This window comes from Heterodontus francisci, chromosome 4 (genome assembly GCF_036365525.1).
Source record: "Heterodontus francisci isolate sHetFra1 chromosome 4, sHetFra1.hap1, whole genome shotgun sequence".
In the NCBI taxonomy this organism is placed as follows: Eukaryota; Metazoa; Chordata; class Chondrichthyes; order Heterodontiformes; family Heterodontidae; genus Heterodontus; species Heterodontus francisci.
Window position 1 is genome coordinate 147,394,059 of NC_090374.1, and position 20,369 is coordinate 147,414,427.

The 20,369-nt window shown below is 42.3% G+C and overlaps 1 protein-coding gene across 5 annotated transcripts; it reads right to left on the reverse strand.

The window, feature by feature from the left end:
• Window positions 1–1,638: 1,638 nt before the first annotated feature.
• On the reverse strand, window positions 1,639–16,319 carry xpa (xeroderma pigmentosum, complementation group A). Of its 5 annotated transcripts, XM_068030292.1 has the most exons (8): window positions 16,228–16,319; window positions 14,173–15,351; window positions 11,549–11,780; window positions 10,256–10,366; window positions 6,804–6,909; window positions 4,885–5,050; window positions 2,674–2,791; window positions 1,639–1,885 (listed from the first exon to the last, which is right to left on the reverse strand). In XM_068030292.1, the coding sequence occupies exons 3-8, from the start codon at window positions 11,727–11,729 to the stop codon at window positions 1,734–1,736; spliced, it is 834 nt and encodes a 277-aa protein (XP_067886393.1). In that variant the 5' UTR covers window positions 11,730–11,780; window positions 14,173–15,351; window positions 16,228–16,319; the 3' UTR covers window positions 1,639–1,733. The 5 variants fall into 5 exon arrangements, with proteins under 5 accessions (XP_067886393.1, XP_067886395.1, XP_067886392.1 ...); XM_068030294.1 differs by lacking the exon at window positions 14,173–15,351 and having other exon boundaries at window positions 16,236–16,319; XM_068030291.1 differs by lacking the exon at window positions 14,173–15,351.
• Window positions 16,320–20,369: the final 4,050 nt, after the last annotated feature.

The window sequence follows — 20,369 nt, forward strand, 5'->3', positions numbered from 1 at the left end:
GAGAACCAGGGGCCACAGCCTCAGAACAAAGGACTGACCATTTATGACTGAAATGAAGAGAAATTTCTTTACTCAGAGGATGGTAAATTTTTGGAATTCTCTACCCCAGAGGGCTGTGGAAGCTCAAAGTTCAGACGGTAATCGATAGATTTCTGGATACTAATGACAGCAAGGGATGTGTGGATAGTGGGGGGAAAATGGCATAGAGGTAGATGATCAGCCATGATCTGTTTGAATGGCAGAGCAGGCTCGGCAGGCCAAATGGCCTACTCCTGCTATGTTCCTATATAGCAAACAACATGGATATGTGGCTGTGCTATACTTAGATTTCCAGAAGGCATTTGGCAAGGTGCCACATCAAAGGTTGCTAAGCAAAATAAAAGCTGGTGGTGTAGGGGGTAACATATAAGCAGGGATAGAAGATTGGCTAGCTAACAGGAAACAGAGAGCAGGCATAAATGGGTCATTTTCGGCTTGGCAAGATGTGACGAGTGGAGTGCCACAAGGATCAGTGCTGGGATCTAGTTACAACAACTAGTTACAATTTATATTAATGACTTGGATGAAGGGACCAAATGTATGGTTGTTAAATTTGCTGGTGACAAAGATAGGTAGGAAAGTAAGTTGTGAAGAGGACATAACCTAGCTCTATCCATTTGGAGACTCCTTATGTCAGTGGGCAAAAATTTGGCAAATGGAGTATAATGTGGGAAACTGTGAACTTATCCACTTTGGCAGGAAGAATAGTAAAGCAGCATATTATTTAAATGGAGAGAGATTGCAGAACTGAGGTACAGAGGGATCTGGGTGTCCTGGTACATGAATCACAAAAGGTTAGTATGCAGATACAGCAAGTGACTAAGAAGGCAAATGGAATATAAAAGTAGGGTAATGTTGGGTCTGTATCCATTGGAGTTTAGAATGGGAGGTGATCTTATTGAAACATACAAGATCCTGAGGGGACTTGACAGGGTGGATGCTGAAAGGATGGTTCTCCTTTTGCGAGAGACTAGAACTAGGGGACACAGTTTAAAAATAAGGGGTCACCCATTTAAGACTGAGATGAGGAGAATTTTTTTCTTTCAAAGGGTTTTGTCTTTGGAACTCTCTTCCCCAGAGAGCGGTGGAGGCATGGTCATTGAATATTTTTAAGGTAGAGGTTGATAAATTCTTGACAAACAAGGGAGTCAAAGGATATCAGGGATAGGTGGGAAAGTGGAGTCGAGGCCACAATCAGATCAGCCATGATCTTATTAATTGGTGCAGCAGGCTCAAAGGGGCCGAATGGCCTACTCTTGCTCCTAGTTCATATAGCAACAGTACCTGGGAGATTTATGCCCCACTCCAGGAGGCTCTCGCGGCAATTCAAGAGGGTTAACAACCCTACTAGTGAACCAGTTGGGTTTTTATGACAAACTGACAGTTTCATGATTACTTTAACTGATGCCATCTTTTTCTATGCAGATTACTTTAAGCCCTCAAACAGCCATGTGGGATTTGAACTCCTTTTCGCTGGATTACAAGTTCAATAATATGACCGTTCACCACTGCTCCTTTAAATATGCAGGTTCAGAGAAGCAAATGACAGTATTGCATTGAATAATTAAAACACTAATTTCAAATAGTTAAACATACCAAGTCTATGGAAATGCTCAATTTATTTAAAAAATCAAAACCTACACAATTGCTAAAGTGTTAAATCATTAAATTCTGTACTACAGCACAAGATTAAGTCACATTTTTTCATAGATTAGTTGATGGCCACATATCGCACAAGTCTTCCTATACATATCCTCCTCCTCATCATGCACTTCTGGGCCATACTCATGTTGGTGAACAGTTGATTCCTTTTTCCACAGGCTGCTCCTCACAGCTCGACGAAGCTCTACAAAGAGTGGAGGGTAACAGCCGGTGAAATGAAGATCTGAGAGCTCCTAGTAATGCGCTACAGTGGCGCAGTGGTTAGCACTGCAGCCTCACAGCTCCAGCGACCCGGGTTCAATTCTGGGTACTGCCTGTGTGGAGTTTGCAAGTTCTCCCTGTGTCTGCGTGGGTTTCCTCCGGGTGCTCCGGTTTCCTCCCACATGCCAAAGACTTGCAGGTTGATAGGTAAATTGGCCATTATAAATTGCCCCTAGTATAAGAAGGTGGTAGGGAAATATCGGGACAGGTGGGGATGTGGTAGGAATATGGAATTAGTGTAGGATTAGTATAAATGGGTGGTTGATGGTCGGCACAGACTCGGTGGGCCGAAGGGCCTGTTTCAGTGCTGTATCTCTAAACTAAACTAAACCCAGGCAATATTTAAACGACTGAGGCTTTTAAAATTGGTTTACAACTTGTATTTTCTGCTGTAATTTCCAAAACAGCTGAAGAGCAATGTGGAATTTTTTTTTCCTTTATGGGGCACTAGTTCTGTTCTAAGATCACTTGTACAGATACCATCACTGCAGCAGTAAAGAGAATGGACACTATTCTAATTATTCCAATTCGTCGAGTTAATCTAGTGGATAGCTGGGCTGGAATATTCCACACTACACACACACAGTTTACTGGTGAACAGCTCCCTTTATATAGATTTAACAAATGCTATGGAATCTAGATTTCTGGTGCAGCAGAAATTACAGCTAATGCTGGCTCCAACAGGAATTTAATCCAAGCTCACTCACCTACCTTTTACTTTTCTATCAAACTTCTTTTGTTTCATCTTCTCTCTGTTCTCTTGCCGTGCTTCTTTAGCTTCTTGCAGAGCTTCCTCACTGCCCCATACTTCAAGGGAACGCTTTATAATCTGAAAACAAAACAGGAGGACAACACAAAGTGCTCAGAGGTGTAGGACACAGTTGCTGCCTTGCTCGCTTATGGAAATTCTGGATTACCTCTGAAGAACAGTGAGGATATCACAGATGTGACACCACATTTAAACTGTGAGTGAAGCCAACTTTTACTGAAACTGCCCATGTGTAACTTTTGTGCGATAGCCATATGACTTCAGAGTTCCACTACAAGATTTTATTTCTAGTTGTAAAACATGTGAATGTATGATATCCATATCTAAATAAAGATTAATAGAATGGAGGACTTGCTATGTACCAAGGTCATGTACAATTTGGCATTATGGGTACTAGTTTTGAATGCAGGTGGACAGTTGTTTTTGATTCACACATTACTTTTAATTTTCTTTAAATTATATTTTCAGCTGTGATTACTGCTAGAGCCACTACAAATTGCCTCAGTGGGAGAAACCTCTGGAGTCGGGTCTCTCTGCTTACTTTTGATCAGAACCTCAGCTGGACCAGACATACAAATGCTGTGGCTACTACAGCAGGTCAGATGCTGGGTAATCTCTGACAAGTGGCTCACCTGACTACCCAAAGTCTCTCCACTACCTATAAGACACAAGTCAGGAATGCATTAAAACAGATAGTTGCTTATAAAGTGAAAATGCAAATGCATAGCTGTTAACGTCAATTTCAAAGCTGCCAGTTATAGCGTCTAAAGTACTGTTTATTTCAGGCAGAAAGAGCTGTGCTTACCTAATCTACAATATTTTGTTATAAAAATGTTCAGGATTGTGAACACGTGCCTTTAATTGCTGTCATGGATCCTGGATTAAAAGGCATCTACAGTGGACTAGGGAAACAATTTAGCAGCTTGCATATTGATATCTAATCACTATCTGAGCTTGCCACTGCAGAACTCACGGTCTTTGGTCAAATCTGACATTAACCTAGTACTCCATGAGTATATAACCTCCTGTAAAGCCCATTAATCAGACATCTGATCAAACTTAGATTGTTACTCTTTTCCAATCTATTATCTACGTGGGAGCCAATGCCAAAGGAAAGTTTTTTTTTCACTGCTTTGAATCCTGCTCCTGTATGAACATTTTAACTGACCCCTCTCTCTACCATGTTATGCCAGCCATTGCGTAAAGCATACAAATTACCTTCCCATGACTGTGCCTGTTAAAAGCAGCCTATATGCTCTACTTGCCTGGAAGGGTGCAGCTGCAACAACACTCAAAAAGCTCAATATCACCCAGGACAAAGCAGTGCTTGATCAGCCCACCATCACTGGCATACCATGGCTGAAGTATTTTACTATCAGCAGCATCTTGTAAACCTGTGACTTCCACCACATAGAAGGTCAAGGGCAGCAGGTACATGGGAACACCATCACTTACTTGGACATATATTGCGATTTCTTCATCATCGCTCGGTCAAAATCCTGGAACTCTGTACTGGACTGCAGTGGTTCAAGAAAGTGGTCCGCCACCACCTTTTTTGAAGGAACACTCAGGATGGGCAATAAATAACAGCCTTGCCAGCGATGTCCATATCTTGAATGAATTCCTAAAAATTGCCACTGCTAGTTATTGGCACCATTACTCTAATTTTCTCCGCAAATACCACCACTGGTTATTTTATGACCTCATCTGCTAGAAACAGTGAATCAGGTTCATGGTCACCTTGATCCATGCTCCACTTGTCAGACTGAACACCTGATGGATTGCTGCACTCGCCAATCACCATCCAAACAATTAAAACAATCATTCAGATCCATTACGAAACAGCCCTGTTTTCAGACAGAGCATACCTGTAGTCATCCTAGAAATGATCAAATCAAGGAATCTTATATAAAGCAATCTACATTCATTATTCTATGTCCATTGATATGAATAGGCATTGAAAATGGTGGCTGTGATTAACTGCTGCTTATGCAGCTCAATCTCAAGCTAGCTTTTTATATAGTGGGTGGAACCTTCTCATTTATTCCCAACTGAGATCGAGCAGCTCAGAGCCCCTCCATCACCATAAGTGGGAGCTTGTTCTTTACACCTTGTGCTTTGCTAAACAGCACAACATTTTTTATTGTACTGACCTGCAGTCTCACGTAAAGTTTCATATCACCCCATTGACTGTTATGCGGATTCTTCCTCAGAATGTACTTGAGTACAGGTGATCTCTTGTCCAAGTCACAGTCTTTAAGCAGAAATTCCTGCTTTGCATCTGTTCGGGTAATCAGTTTGTGTTTCTCTTCATTATCTCTGCAAATAAAAGAGGAAGCTGGTTATTGAGGTTTCCACTGCATATGGGGAATCTTTAGGCAGCACATCTATGTAACTGGTCAGACCTAGGCTTCAGGGAAAAACATCAGTAAGATAGTGTCCATGATTTTGCACCTTGTAATCATGCACACTGGTTACCTGATCATTCACTAATCTACTCGCTGATGCCTCAGCAATAGAAAATTATGAATAGAAGTGGAAATTTAGCAACAACTGAGAACTTGTGTATCTTGAGTATTTGATCAGCTGCAAGTTTTCCTCTTTAGTGGTACATTACATTTGGCAGCAAAAAGCAGTTAAACAACAGCCAAATAAAATTTACATTATTCTGTTTACCAGTCAGCAATGCAATTATTTCCTACACAGAATGTACAGCACATAAACAGGTCATTCAGCCAACTAGTCCATGCTAGTGTTTATGCTCCACATGAGCCTCCTCCCACCCTTCTTCTTCCAACCTTCCTTCAGCTTAACCTTCTATTCCTTTCTCTCTCGTGTTTTTCTGGCTTCCCTTTAAAGAAATCTATGTCATTTACCTCAATTGCTCCTTGTGGTACAAGTTCCACATTCCAAACACAAGTTTTTCCCATTGGCCATGCCACTACAGTCATGTAGTGCTCATGTTACCGGACTAATAATCCAGAGAATGTGAACTCAAATCTAAGATGTCAATTTAAGAATTTGAATTCAGTTTTTTCCAAAAACCTGAAAATTTAAAAAAACTGAGTAAAAGCAACCACAGAACTTCTAAGACTTGTTTTATAATAAACTGGTAATATTGTTGTTTATTAAAGAAACCTGGTTGGTGTGTTTTATTCTGAGATAAAAATAGAGTCTATGATTGACCGTATCGGTAAGTGGGAAAAAATTTAAATATATGTTGTGACCCGTGGAGAAGTGGAACGAGAACAAAGTGCATACCTTACACCTCAGTCGTAACATATAATTGGAGGTTTTTGTGGGATAAAAATAATTGAAAAAGGAAAAATAAAAAGAACCAGGTTTCTTGTGCAGTAGGTTAAAGTTTACTCTACCAGAATATCTTTACCTGTTGCTGCGACTTTTCTGGGGACGGAGGATGTATCCCTGAGTGATTTGAAGAACTTAACCAAGGTTAAGCCAATAGCATTGGCAGCAAAATTGGGGTTAGAGTTAAAACCAGGAGCTAAAAAGGCAGACATAACTGAAGTAATAGCACAACATTAGTAATTGGAAGAAGAAAGTAAACCAGAGGGTAGTGCAGTTGAATTAGCTAAAATTCAGTTACAGATGAAGCAGCTGGAGCTTGAACAGAAAAAGCAGGAAAAAGAATTGAACTTGAAAGAAAATTGACAATGAAGAAACTTGAACTTGAGGCAAAGGAAAGAGAAAGAGAAGGAAAATAATTCAAATTAAAAAAGATGGAACTAAGACAAAAGAGTGGCCTTGGCTCCAAGGAAAGTTCTGGTGAGACTCCAACCCAGGACCCAGTGGAGAGCTGTTTAAATTTGTACAAGCCCTCCCTTTAATCTTTCCGTTTTCATATTATCTGTGAATGGATTCTCCCACTGAGATATGGACAGATTCCCAGCCTATTTAACTCAGCCATTCAATTACTACGGCAGAGTTTTATGTGGTCATAGCTCAGTAATCAGTTTCTTTCACTACTTTTGAGGCAGTTGCTTGAGGTCAGCAAGAGTTTTATTTGCATAATACAGCCTTGCTTTTCCAAGGATGAAATAACTAACAATACCTGCAGTTATCACAGACAGATAGATCAAAGCGACTACTGAGAAAGGAATCCATGAATTCTTTACCACATTCTTCACACAATAAGTAGTCGAATTCCATAACAGGTCCTGTGGATATAGATGGCATGTTTTGAATAAGGAACAACATTGCTATTACGTGACAGAGAAATAAAATGAGCACAATGGAGTTTTCTGAAATGGTTAGCTGCACGGGGGCAATAAAGACACTAAAAAAGTGTATATGTGAGGACTTGGCCTCTATTCACAGCTATATAACTAATTGCACTGCTGTAGACAGGGACCTACAGCATCATTTTTCCCAGTGAAATTGATTAATGATCTAGGCTGCTGGCAGTTCAGTACTGATGGGACTGTCAGTCTTGATCTTTGTGCTCAAGCCCTGGAGTGGGACTTGAACCTGGAAGCTTGTGACTCAGAGACGAGAGTGCTATCAACTAAGCCACAGCTGACACTGCTGGAGCTGCTGTCTTTCAGGAGAGACATTAAACCAAAGGCCATAAAAGATTCCATCGTACTATTCAAAGTGGAACAGGGAGTTCTCCTATTGTTCTGGCCAACGTGAAATAACAGAGAAGGTTGATGAGGGTAGTGCAGTTGATGTTGTGCATATAGACTTTCAAAAGGCACTTGATAAAGTACCATACAATATACTTGTTAGTAACATTGAAGCCCATGGGATTCAAGGGGCAGTCTGAATGCAAACTTGGCTCAGGGACAGAAATCAGAGAGTAGTAGCGAAGTTAGTTTTTTCAAACTGTTCTGTTTGCTATATATTAATGACCTGGACCCGGGTATACAGGACATAATTCAAAGTTTTCAGTTGACATGGAACTCGGAAATATAGTTAAGAGTGAGGAGGACACAGAAACTGGGAAAATGGGCAGACACATGGCGGATGAAATTTAACACGTGTGAAGTGATTCATTTTGATAGGAAGGTTAAGGATAAATAAATAAAAGCTAAATGGCACAATTTTAAAGGGGGTGTACATACCAAAAGTCTTTGATAAAGTAAAGAGAAACTGTTTGCAGTGGCAAAAGGGTTGGTAACCAGAAGACACAGATATAAAAGTAATTGGCAAAAGACCCAGCAGTGACACGAGAAAAAACCCTCCCCTTCTTCCAGTGCAGAGGCACGATGGGCTAAATGGCCTTCTTTTGCCATGGACAAATGCATTGCATGCTATGGGACTGAGCTATTAATGCCCTGGGATAACGAGTTTGAAAACTTCAAGTTGATAACCAGTTACACCTACTGTAAAATGCAACCTGTATGGAAGCCATACCAAAATAGAAATAGACTCAGCTGAGATACCTCATCCACGTCACCATCTACAAATGAATTGAGAGTATTTTTTATTCATTCATGGGATGTGGCGTCACTGGCAAGGCCACCAGGGCAAAGCAGCCAGCTTGACGCATGTTATTCTGCATGTACCATGCTGCACGTGCTATTCTGCATGTACCACACTGCATGCTGTGTGTTTTCCTGTACTTTCTGTGATTTCTGGTATTTACCATAGACCCTGGTATGTATAAGAGCAACATGTTGTGTGTGGAATCAGAGGAGATAGGGGAAGTGTTAAATGAATATTTTGCGTCAGTATTTACAGTAGAGAAAGAAAATGTTGTCGAGGAGAATACTGAGATTCAGGCTACTAGGCTAGATGGGATTGAGGTTCACAAGGAGGAGTTGTTATCAATTTTGGAAAGTGTGAAAATAGATAAGTCCCCTGGGCCAGATGGGATTTATCCTAGGATTCTCTGGGAAGCTAGGGAGGAGATTGCAGAGCCTTTGTCCTTGATCTTTATGTCGTCATTGTCGACAGGAATAGTGCCGGAAGACTGGAGGATAGCAAATGTTGTCCCCTTGTTCAAGAAGGGGAGTAGAGACAGCCCTGGTAATTATAGACCTGTGAGCCTTACTTCGGTTGTGGGTAAAATGTTGGAAAAGGTTATAAGAAACAGGATTTATAATCATCTTGAAAAGAATAAGTTCATTAGCGATAGTCAGCACGGTTTTGTGACGGGTAGGTCGTGCCTCACAAACCTTAGAGTTTTTCGAGAAGGTGACCAAACAGGTGGATGAGGGTAAAGCAGTGGATGTGGTGTATATGGATTTCAGTAAGGCGTTTGATAAGGTTCCCCACGGTAGGCTATTGCAGAAAATATGGAAGTATGGGGTTGAAGGTGATTTAGAGCTTTGGATCAGAAATTGGCTAGCTGAAAGAAGACAGAGGGTGGTGGTTGATGGCAAATGTTCATCCTGGAGTTTAGTTACTAGTGGTGTACCGCAAGGATCTGTTTTGGGGCCACTGCTGTTTGTCATTTTTATAAATGACCTGGAAGAGGGTGTAGAAGGGTGGGTTAGTAAATTTGCGGATGACAGGAAGGTCGGTGGAGTTGTGGATAGTGCCGAAGGATGTTGTAGGGTACAGAGGGACATAGATAGGCTGCAGAGCTGGGCTGAGATGGCAAATGGAGTTTAATGTGGAAAAGTGCGAGGTGATTCACTTTGGAAGGAGTAACAGGAATGCAGAGTACTGGGCTAATGGGAAGATTCTTGGTAGTGTAGATGAACAGAGAGATCTTGGTGTCCAGGTGCATAAATCCCTGAAGGTTGCTACCCAGGTTAATAGGGCTGTTGAGAAGGCATATGGTGTGTTAGCTTTTATTAGTAGGGGGATCGAGTTTCGGAGCCACGATGTCATGCTGCAGCTGTACAAAACTCTGGTGAGACCGCACCTGGAGTATTGCGTGCAGTTCTGGTCACCGCATTATAGGAAGGATGTGGAAGCTATGGAAAGGGTGCAGAGGAGATTTACTAGGATGTTGCCTGGTATGGAGGGAAGGTCTTACGAGGAAAGGCTGAGGGACTTGAGGTTGTTTTCGTTGGAGAGAAGGAGGAGGAGAGGTGACTTAATAGAGACATATAAGATAATCAGAGGGTTAGATAGGGTGGATAGTGAGAGTCTTTTTCCTCGAATGGTGATGGCAAACACGAGGGGACATAGCTTTAAGTTGAGGGGTGATAGATATAGGACAGATGTGAGAGGTAGTTTCTTTACTTAGAGAGTAGTAGGGGCGTGGAACGCCCTGCCTGCAACAGTAGTAGACTCGCCAACTTTAAGGGCATTTAAGTGGTCATTGGATAGACATATGGATGAAAATGGAATAGTGTAGGTCAGATGGTTTCACAGGTCGGCGCAACATCGAGGGCCGAAGGGCCTGTACTGCGCTGTAATGTTCTTTAAAAAAAAAGCCTTGTGAGGTTGTATAAGTTGGTGGCAGAAGGCCCCAGAATAGGATAATCACTCCTGTACAGGGGTGGTACTAAGTGATATGTGCACACCTCAGGCCTGCACTAGATATTCTGCAATTACCTTCTGATCAGTTAATCTTTATACGTTTTAGAACATTTAACACAAATGTACCTGGTTGATGTACAACTTTATTCACTTCATGTACCTCTTCCTCTTCCTCTTCTAGAAAGAATCCTCCTCCTGTGTCTATTACTTTGGGTGCAAGCTTTGCAATGTTGCCACCTGTCAGAAAGAAAGATAAATAGTTGTTTGGTAGTACAGAACTTGAGTATTGCTGAAAATAGAGACATTTTGTCGAAGCTCTTTGCCTTGCACTCATCAGGACAACTCACAAGAATACCAATGTAAGGTAAGCAACAAATTTATGCTGTGTGAGACCAGAGTGCTAATTGGTTGGTAAGTGGACTCTGATTGTTAGAGGCATTGCCATGGTGAATGTGCCAGTTTATGGTGACTGACAGTTAACTGCCAAGCTTTGTTTGAAGTTTAAACCAGGCAGCTTGACACTGATTGGTCAAGGCATTGCCCTGAGGAATGAACCAGCGAATGGCTGTCACTTATTTTGTTCAGCTGAAACAGGTGCAATGTGTACATGTTCTTTCTGTCTGCAAAGAACAGGGCCCTGTGTATTAATGTGTGTACCTCCCAGTACGCGCAAATACGCCCCAGTGTGAGCCCGACTGACTATCTTAAATTGGTTGTTAGTGTAATTCTTAATATACTGAGGGCTATTTAGCAAATGTTGGACACTGTGTTTTGAGTTTTACAAGCACAGGCTGGTTGGGTACGGCCTGTACCTTGCCCGTTGCGAGCAGTGGTAGGGACATGCTGTTTGGTACAATACACCAGTCTTTGGGACGTATGGCCTACATACCTAGCATCACACTGGCATTGAAATTCATGTATCACATTGTTCATTTATGTGATAGGCAGAACATCCTTTTGGCTTGACGGCAGCATCCTGTTAGTGGCGAACACCACACGTATTGCTACTACATAGTGGCAATGTGAAACCGCTAGTTTCACCTGTTGCTCAAATTTTCGGGATACATTATCCTCCCAGGGTAATCTGAGTTAGACTTGGCACTTAGACCCGTTCATAAGTTTGCGCGATATACAGCTTCGACAAAATGTCTCTATTTTCAGCAATACTCAAGAAAGATAAATATAACATTATTTCAGATGAATTGTTGTATTGCAAAATGTACAGGATAACACCTGCCAGTGAACACAGATCATGCTCAGTGACAGAGCTTAAAGTAAATTCCTAAATGGCAAAAATTTTCTGTTGTTTTTATCTCAGTTCTAAGCTCTTAGGATTGTTTTAAACAGGCTTTGTACTATCTAGATTTAACACTGCAGAATGAGGCATCAGTGTGCTAACATCTGGAAAATATCACTTGCCTGCATCAACAGGAGGGTAAGGCCTGTTTGCTAGCCTGGCCTGTCGCAGGATCAGTGCTCTCTGTCGGTTTCGCTCAATCTTGGCTAACACAATGGGTGGTAGGGACCTTTTCTGCTCCAACTCAGTCTCTCCTCCATCTGTAGAGGCTGATGACAATTCACTCTTTGCCTCCAAATTCATACTTGCAATGAAACTGTTTTATTTTGCCTTGACACCAGCTGGAGAGAATAACTGGAACAGAGGAGTTAGGTGATGACTACACAATCAGCACTTCTGACGTATACAGAGGGCAGGGTTCACAACAAAGGTTAAGAGTCTAATGATTTAATTGTTAAACAGAGTAGTCAATTTGGAACTGACCCATGGATACCAGAAAGGTTCCAGAAGCAATGTCTGGTATGCGTGAGTGAGATCAGTCAGGGCAAAAGCAGCAGGGGTGCTACTTCTAGTTTTACCAAGAATCTACTTCCACCACCCTTTCAGGCAGATCATAACAACTCATTGCATAATTTTTTCCCCTTATCTCACCTCTGGCTCTTTTGCCAATCACCTCAAACCTGTGTTCCCTGGCTACCAACCCTTCTGCCACTAGAAACATTTCCCCTTATTTACTCTATTAAAATCAAGATTTTGAACACCTATCAAATCTCCTCAGAACCTTCTTTGCTATAAGGAGAACAACCGCAGCTTCTCTAGTCTCTCCACATAACTGGTACCATCCCTGGTACCATTCTAGTAAATCTGCACCCTCCCTAAGGTTTTGACATCTTTCCTAAAGTGTGGTGCCTAGAATACTCCAGCTGGGGCCTAACCAGTGATTTATAAAGGCTTCGCGTAACTTCCTTGAGTTTGTACTCCATTCGTACAACATTTGTAAAGCCAAGGATCCCATATGCCTTTTTTAATAGCCTTAACTTGTCCTGCCACCTTCAGGACTTGTGTACATTCACCTACAGGTCTCTGTTCCTGCATCCCATTTAAAATTGTACATTTAGTTTACATTGCCTTTCCTCATTCTTCCTGCCAAAATGAATCATTTCACACTTCTCTGTTAAACTTCATCTGCTATGGTCTGCCCATTTCACTCATGTATCCTTGTGAAGACCATTCCTCCTCACTATTTACTACATATCCGAGTTTCATGTCATCTGCAAAATTTGAAAAAATGCCCTGTATACACTTCAAGTCACTAATATACATCAAACAAGCCACCAACCCCTGGGAACACCACTGCACACTTCCCTCCGGTTTGAAAAACAACTGTTCACCACTACCCCCTGCTTTCTGTCCCTCAGCCAATTTTGTATCCAAGTCACCACTGCTTCTTTAATCTGAGGGATTTCAAATTTGCTAACAAGTCTTTTAGGTGGTAATTCATCAAATACCTTTTGGAAGTCCATATACACAACAATGACCAATACTACCTTCATCCACCATCTCTGTACTTCATCAATCAATCACCTGAGCCTTACATTTGCTTTTAATAAAATGCGCACCGGCTTTCATTTATTAACCCATAACTTTCCAAGTGGCAAGTAATTTTGTTCAGGATTAATGTCTCCAAAAGTTTTCCCACCATTAGTAGTCTGACTGGACTGTAATTACTAGGTTTATCCCTCCCCACTATTTTGAACAGGGGTATAACATTTGCAATCCTCCAGTCCTCTGGCACCATTCCCATATCTGAAGGAGGATTAGAAGATTGTGGCCAGAGTCTCCACAATTTCCACCTTACTTCCCTCAGCAACCTAGGATGCATTTCATTCAGACTATGTGACTTTTCTACTTTGAACTCTGTCAACCTTTTAAGTACCTCTTTATTTTTATCCTATCCAATTTCTCTACTACCTCCTCCATTAATGTGACACAGTTAGTGAAGACAGATGCAAAGTATTCATTTAGTAACTCAGCCACGCCCTCCAATTAAACAAGATCATTTCCTTTTAGGTCCTGAATCAACCCCACCCTTCTTTTGACTATCCTTTTACTATTTATATGTTTATAAAAGACTTTTGGGTTCTCTTTTATGTTACTCACTAATCTATTTTCATACACTCTTTGTCCCTATTTTCTTTTTCAGTTCTCCCTTGTACTTTTTGTATTCAGCTTGGTTCTCTATTGAATTATGAACCGACATTTATCATAAACCTTTTTATTTCATTGTAATCTCTACATCCAGTGAGTTCTAGCTTTGGCGCCCTTCCTTTCTCTCTTGTGGGAAGGTATTTATAGTCTGCACTGAAACAATCTCCTCTTTGAAGGCTTTCCATTGCTTATTTACTGTTTCACCTGCCAATCTTTGATTCCAATCCACCTGGGTCAGATCCTTTTTCAACTCACTGAAATTAGCCCTCCACCAGTTGAATATTTTCACATTTGATTTTTCCTTGTCCTTTTCTATAACTGCTCTAAACTTGTCACATCTCTCCAATCAGAGTACATTTCCTTTATCTTGCACTCCAGCTCCTACTTCCCAAACAATTACCACTTTACAGACCAACGCGCCAAATGTAATCAAGGTAATTAAGTTAATGTCAAATATAATAAATGGCTTCCATTCATTTTTAACCTATGTGAACCACAGTGCTTTCCATTATAGGTTTACTAACTTTACCATTCTTACCAGGTGCTCCTGCAGTGGCCTGAGCAGAGCTGGTGGAAGCAGTTGTTCCTCATATGAGGACCCTCAAGCTGATCGTGGCTGGTGATTTATGGGGTGCTCACCCCTGTGAGGGTCTGGCCGCTGCTGAGATAGTCTAGCCCAGCTGACTTGCTGGCTCTGTGGGGAAAGGAGGAGAATGTGCGGTTGTGCTGACATCCTGAGAGAGGCCGATATGTACTGCTCCCATTGTGCCACTCCCTTTCAGCTTGCGCTCAGCACTTCCACAGATCTGCACAAGAGCAGTATGCATAAGTTCACTGATGCCTTCAAAGCTCCTATTCGTTCCATCCACCATTATCTCCATTGCTGATCCCACAGCTCGGAGGACTGTGCCATTGGAGCTACCACCAAAGCTGCAAAGTATGTAAACCTGGACTCCTTCGGAGTCGCAGGATCCCTGGAGGTGACCTCACTAACCAGAGTAGAATGATGAATTTTGATGCCAAGTGAGATGACAACAGAAGCTGGATGTGGACTCAATACTTTTAACCAACGTGGTGAGACTCCTTGGCAAACCTTTGAATATTCCATACACCTGTCTATATGAAGCCAGCAGTTTATTCTCATGGCTGGGCCATGAAAGTCCTCAGTCCTGTTATCCTAAGCAGAGCTGGGAGAGGGTCTTGGCCTTCAAAGAGGTCTCTCCTGTGTTGATTTTGCCATGGGTAGCGACTGCTGCCCACTGATGTTGGATGTTTCACCACAAGCATACCCCTCCAATTCACTATCTAGCCCACAGGGAGTGACAATTTTTGAACTGGTGCCTGGAAGGATGGAGCATGTAACAGTGCATCTATAGAGGGATCATCCACCTCCAAGGTTTATTCTTCTGAAGGAACATCCTGGTGTTGAGAAGATCCAAAAGAAAAAGGGGAGAGATAGACTGCATATGATCATGTAACAGTCTGCAGAATACATGTTGAAGTTGATAAGCTTGTTGCATCTGTGCTGAGTTGAATGAAGGGATACAAATAAAGAGACACCCTGCTTGGGTATGCCACTGGCCTTTCTGGGCCCAATGGGCATAACCCTGCCTGAGGCAGTAATGTCCAGGGCTTCTTGCTTTTCCTTTCGATGGAAATGATGTTGGGGTCTCCTCCACCCACTGTTTTTCTCACTGGCATTATGTGCTGTCTTGTCCTGCAGAATGAGAGGGTGAGAATGAATGGCTGTTGAAAAGGTAAGTGGTGGGGGAGGGGTTGTACATACACTGCTTGTGTGGACATCTACAAGCAGTAATGAGGAAGGAGTGCTGGGATATGTTGGTGGTTGTGCAAGTGGTAGGATGTGAGAAGAGAATAACTTTACTATGTGCTGTTAAGAGAGCAATGCAAGGTGTTTGGAATAATTCAGATTTTTTCTATTGCAGCCTTGTGAATGCATGATAAATGATGCAATGGAGGCGTGAGAGTCAGTTGCCAGTGATCGCCAGAACTAGTGGACAGCCATAAAGGCGGGCTAAAGAGTGGCGAGTCAAAGAGAGTTGGCAGGAAAAAAGATAGAAGCACAAGGAGAGAGCCAACTGTGTAACAGCCCCGACAACCAATTTTATCTGCAGCGCCTGTGGAAGAGTCTGTCACTCTAGAATTGGCCTTTATAGCCACTCCAGGCGCAGCTTCACAAATCACTGACCACCTCCAGGCGCTTACCCATTGTCTCTCGAGACAAGGAGGCCAAAGAAGAAGGAGGCAACAGTAGAGTGGGGGGTAGGGATGAGAAGAGTAATGAGGTGGAGTTGAGAGAAATGCACAGGTGAAGAACTGTATTCACCCTCTCTCTTGAGGTCTTTCTACACTGAGTTGAACTCATGGGGGTGATGCTGCTGACACTAACCCTCTGGGCCAGCTCTGCCTCACAGTGGCTTGGGATATCCTAGGGGGTTATGTGGAAAAGTGCCCAACCTCTTGGCCCTCACTTCCTTCACTAGGAGGAGTAGGGGTGAGAGAAGATATACAGCTAATCCTATCTCTAACCCCTCGCGTCATCTTCATGACACTGACCCGAGACCATTCTCACCGACTCACTGCGCCAACTCTGTTGTTTTACCGATTCCCACTCGGTGTTTCCGGGTATCACGAGCCCGCTCACAACAACAGAACCTATCCTCCTTCCGGCGCGGAGTGATGGCGTCACAAGAACGGGTATTGCGCCACCTACCGGCGGCTGAAGGGTAGCGGTAGAAGCAAACCCCCGGATCTACTTCAGAACCAATTTGACGTTGCAATGGGGAATTTGAGGCTCATTGTGGGCTATTAAATTAAGATGGGCCGAATGGCCTTTCTCATCCGTAATTATCTTGTGAAGTTCTGGAAATTTGCTATTGAAAAGTATGATGGCTGTCCTTCTACTCCTCGAAAACTGCAATGCTATTGTCCCCCCCTTCCCTTCTGTTCCTGATGATTTGTTTCATTGCAAACTTTCCCAAAGGGAAGATAGATATTTTTAGCTCAGTGTTATCCTTCAACACTCAGTCTACCCTGAGTGTGAAGAAGGGAGTTTGGTAAGTGAGTGAATGTTAAGGGTTAATCTTTCAAGACTAGTTTTTGTGTTTACATCTAGCAATTAATTGAAATTCCTGTTTCAGTTAAGAAATGTTAGGTTTCTTGCAGTTTTTAACAGGGGTCTACTAACACTCAGAGGAGCTGTAGTTGGTTAATTAGGTAGCTAGCTTAAACTGGTTTCTGAGCTGTAGCAGAGCTGACACAGCATTGTTTTCAGAGTATAAATTGAGGGGACTCTGTGATGCTTGTCTGTATTGACTGCTGCTGGAGGGCATAGAGTATTAAGGGAGTTTGGTAAAGAGGAGAACATAAATTTGAGTGCACAGAGTGTAAAGTGGAAATTTGGTGCATGAGGGAGGAGCTCCTTTCTTCTACCTTTCTTCAGCCTCCAGTAGCTGCCTGTCTTCGGTACAGGGGAAGAAATTTATTGGTGAGTAACTGTTAAGTTATTTTACTTCTCATTGTAATAAAAAGTTTTTAAAGTTACGTTATGGCAGGTCAGCTTGGCCAAGTGGAATGTACGTCCTGCGGTATGTGGGAGGTCATGGACACACCACGTGTTCTAGATGAACATGTCTGCAGGAAGTGTCACTGGCCGCAGAAGCTTGAGCTCCGGGTTTCGGAACTTGAGTGGCGGCTGGAGTCGCTGTTGTGCATCTGTGAGGCAGAGGACTACGTGGATAACACATTTAGGGAGGTGGTAACACCACAGGTTAGGAGCATGAAGGCAGAGAGGGAATGGGTGACCACGAGGCAGGCAGTGCAGGAGTTGCCTGAGTCTATCTTCCTTGCTAATCGGTTTTCCATTTTGGATACTGGAGAGAGCAATGGTTCCTCAGAGAAGTGCAGCCAGAGCAAAGTCTGTGGCACCACGGATGGCTCAGCTGCACAGGAGGGGAGGAAGAAGAGTGGAAGAGCAATAGTGATAGGGGATTCGATAGTCAGGGGATCAGACAGGCGTTTCTGCAGCAGTAAACGTGATTCCAGGATGATGTATGCCTCCCTGGTGCAAGCGTCAGGGGTGTCACAGAGTGGCTGCAGCACATCCTTCTGGGGGAAGGTGAACAGCCAGAGGTTGTGGTCCACATTGGTACCAATGACATAGGTAGGAAGAGGGATGAGGTCCTGAAAGCAGATTTTCGGGAGTTAGGAAGGAAATTGAAAAGCAGGACCTCCAAAGCAGTAATCTCAGGATTACTCCCAGTGCCACGTACTAGTCAGCATAGGAATAGGAGAATTGATCGATTGAATACGTGGCTGGAGAATTGGTGTAGGAGGGAGGCCATCAGATTTCTGAAGCATTGGGACCAATTCTGGGGTAGGTGGAACCTGTACAAAATGGATGGACTACACCTTAATAGGACCGGAACTAATATCCTTGCAGGGAGATTTGTTAGTGCTGTTGGAGAGGGCTTAAACTAGCTTGTCAGGGGGATAGGAACCTGAGGGGTTCTTCAAATTGGAAGGAAGTAAAGCTGGTAACAGGAGGTAGAAAAGTAGCAAGTGACATTAGAAAGCAGGCAAAACAAAGGCGAGCATCAACTAGGCTTAGAATGCAGAATGTCAAGAAGACAAGGTTAAGAGCACTCTACTTGAGTGCATGCGGCATTCACAACAAGGTAGATGATTTAAAGGCCCAAATAGAGGTAAATGGGTATGATCTGATTGCTATAATGGAAACGTGGCTACAGCGTGAACAAGACTGGTAACTGAATAGTCAAGGATATTCGACATTTAGGAAGGACAGGCAAAAAGGAAAAGGAGGTGGTGTTGTGCTGATAATAAGGGAGGGGATCAGTACATTAGTAAGGGAGGATCTCAGATTGGAAGAACAAAATGTGGAATCTGGGTGGAGCTTAGAAACAGCAAGGGGCAGCAAACATTGGTAGGAGTTGTTTATAGGTCACCAACCAGTAGTGGTAGTGTGGAACATGGTATTAATCAGGAGATTAGAGAAGCATGTAACATGGGTAATACAGTAATCATGGGTGACTTCAATCTGCATATAGACTGGGTAAACCTAATGAGCACAAATGCTGTGGTGAACGAGTTTCTGGAGTGTGTTAGGGATGGTTTTCAGAGCAGTATGTTGAGTAACCGACTACAGAACAGGCTATTTTAGATCTAGTATTATGTAATGAGAAAGGACTAATTAATAATCTTGTTGTAAAAGAATCTTTAGGGATGAGTGACCATAATATGATCAAATTTAACATTATGTTTGAAAGTGAGGTAGTTCAATCAGGGTGTTAAATTTGAACAAAGGAAATTATGAAGGTATGAGGGGCAAATTGGCTGAGGTGGATTGGGAAAATACATTAAAAGATATGACCGTACATAGGCAATGGATAGTCTTTAAAGAAATATTACATAATTTACAGCAACTAGACATTCCTTCATGGCACAAAAACCCCAAAGGTAAAGGCAGTCAACCGTGGATAACAAAGGAAGTTAAGGATTGTATAAGATTAAAAGAAAAGGCCTATAAAGTTGCCAGAAATAGTAGTAAACCTGAGAATTGGGAGGATTTTAGAATACAGCAAAGGAGAACCAAGAAACTGATAAAGGGAAAATAGAATATGAATGTAAGCTAGCAAAAAATTAAAAATGGACTGTAAAAGCTTCTACAGGTACATATAAAGGAAACGTTTGGCTAAGACAAATGTGGGTTCCTACAGGCAGAGTCAGGAGAATTTATTATGAGGAATAGAGAAATGGCAGAGCAGCTAAATGATTACTTTGTCTTCACTGAGGAAGATACAAGAAATCTCCCAGAATTAGAAATCCAAGGGATTGGGGGGGAATGAGGAATTGAAGGAAACTAGTATTAGTAAAAAGGTTGTATTGGAGAAAGGCTGAAATTGATAAGTCCCCAGGACCTGATATTCTACATCCCAGAGTGTTGAAAGAGATAGCTATGGAGATAGTGGATGCATTAGTGATCATCTTCCAAAATACTATAGATTCTGGAGCGATTCCTGTAGATTGGAAGGTCGCAAATGTCACTCCACTATTTAACAATGGAGGGAGAGAGAAAATAGGGAATTACAGACCTGTTAGCCTTACATCAGTTGTTGAGAAAATGCTAGAATCTATTCTAAAGGATGTGATAAATGGACACTTGGATAATAATGATCTGATTGGGCATAGTCAACATGGATTTATGAATGGGAAATCATGTTTGACAAAACTGTTGGAGTTCTTTGAGGATGTTACTAACAGAATTGATAAGAGAGTCGGTGGATGTGGTATAATTGGATTTTCAGAAGGCTTTTGATAAAGTCTCCCACAGGAGATTGGTTAGCAAAATTAAAGCCCATGGGATAGGAGGTAATATGCTGGCATGGATTAAGGATTGGTTAACAGGCAGAAAGCAGTTTTGCCTACTCACTCAACCTATCTATATCGGTCTGCAACCTCCTTATGTCCTCTTCACAACATACTTTCCTACCATCTTTGTGTCATCTGCAAATTTAGCTACCATACCATCGCTCCCCTCATCTAAGCCATTGATATAAATTGTAAAAGGTTGAGGCCCCAGCACAGACCCCTACGGGACTCCACTCGTCACATCCTGCCAATCAGAAAAGGACTCATTTATGCATACTCTCTGTTTTCTGCCAGCCAGCCAATCTTCTATCCATGCTAATATGTTAC

Excerpts from the sequence above, each read along its gene's own strand:
- xpa (XM_068030294.1), bottom strand. The coding sequence starts at position 11,729 with ATGAATTTGGAGGCAAAGAGTGAATTGTCATCAGCCTCTACAGATGGA. Across the intron at positions 5,051-6,803 it reads TCTGTCTGTGATAACTGCAG|AGATAATGAAGAGAAACACA; the intron begins GTATTGTTAGTT and ends TTTTATTTGCAG. Across the intron at positions 1,886-2,673 it reads GTTTGATAGAAAAGTAAAAG|AGCTTCGTCGAGCTGTGAGG; the intron begins GTAGGTGAGTGA and ends CACTCTTTGTAG.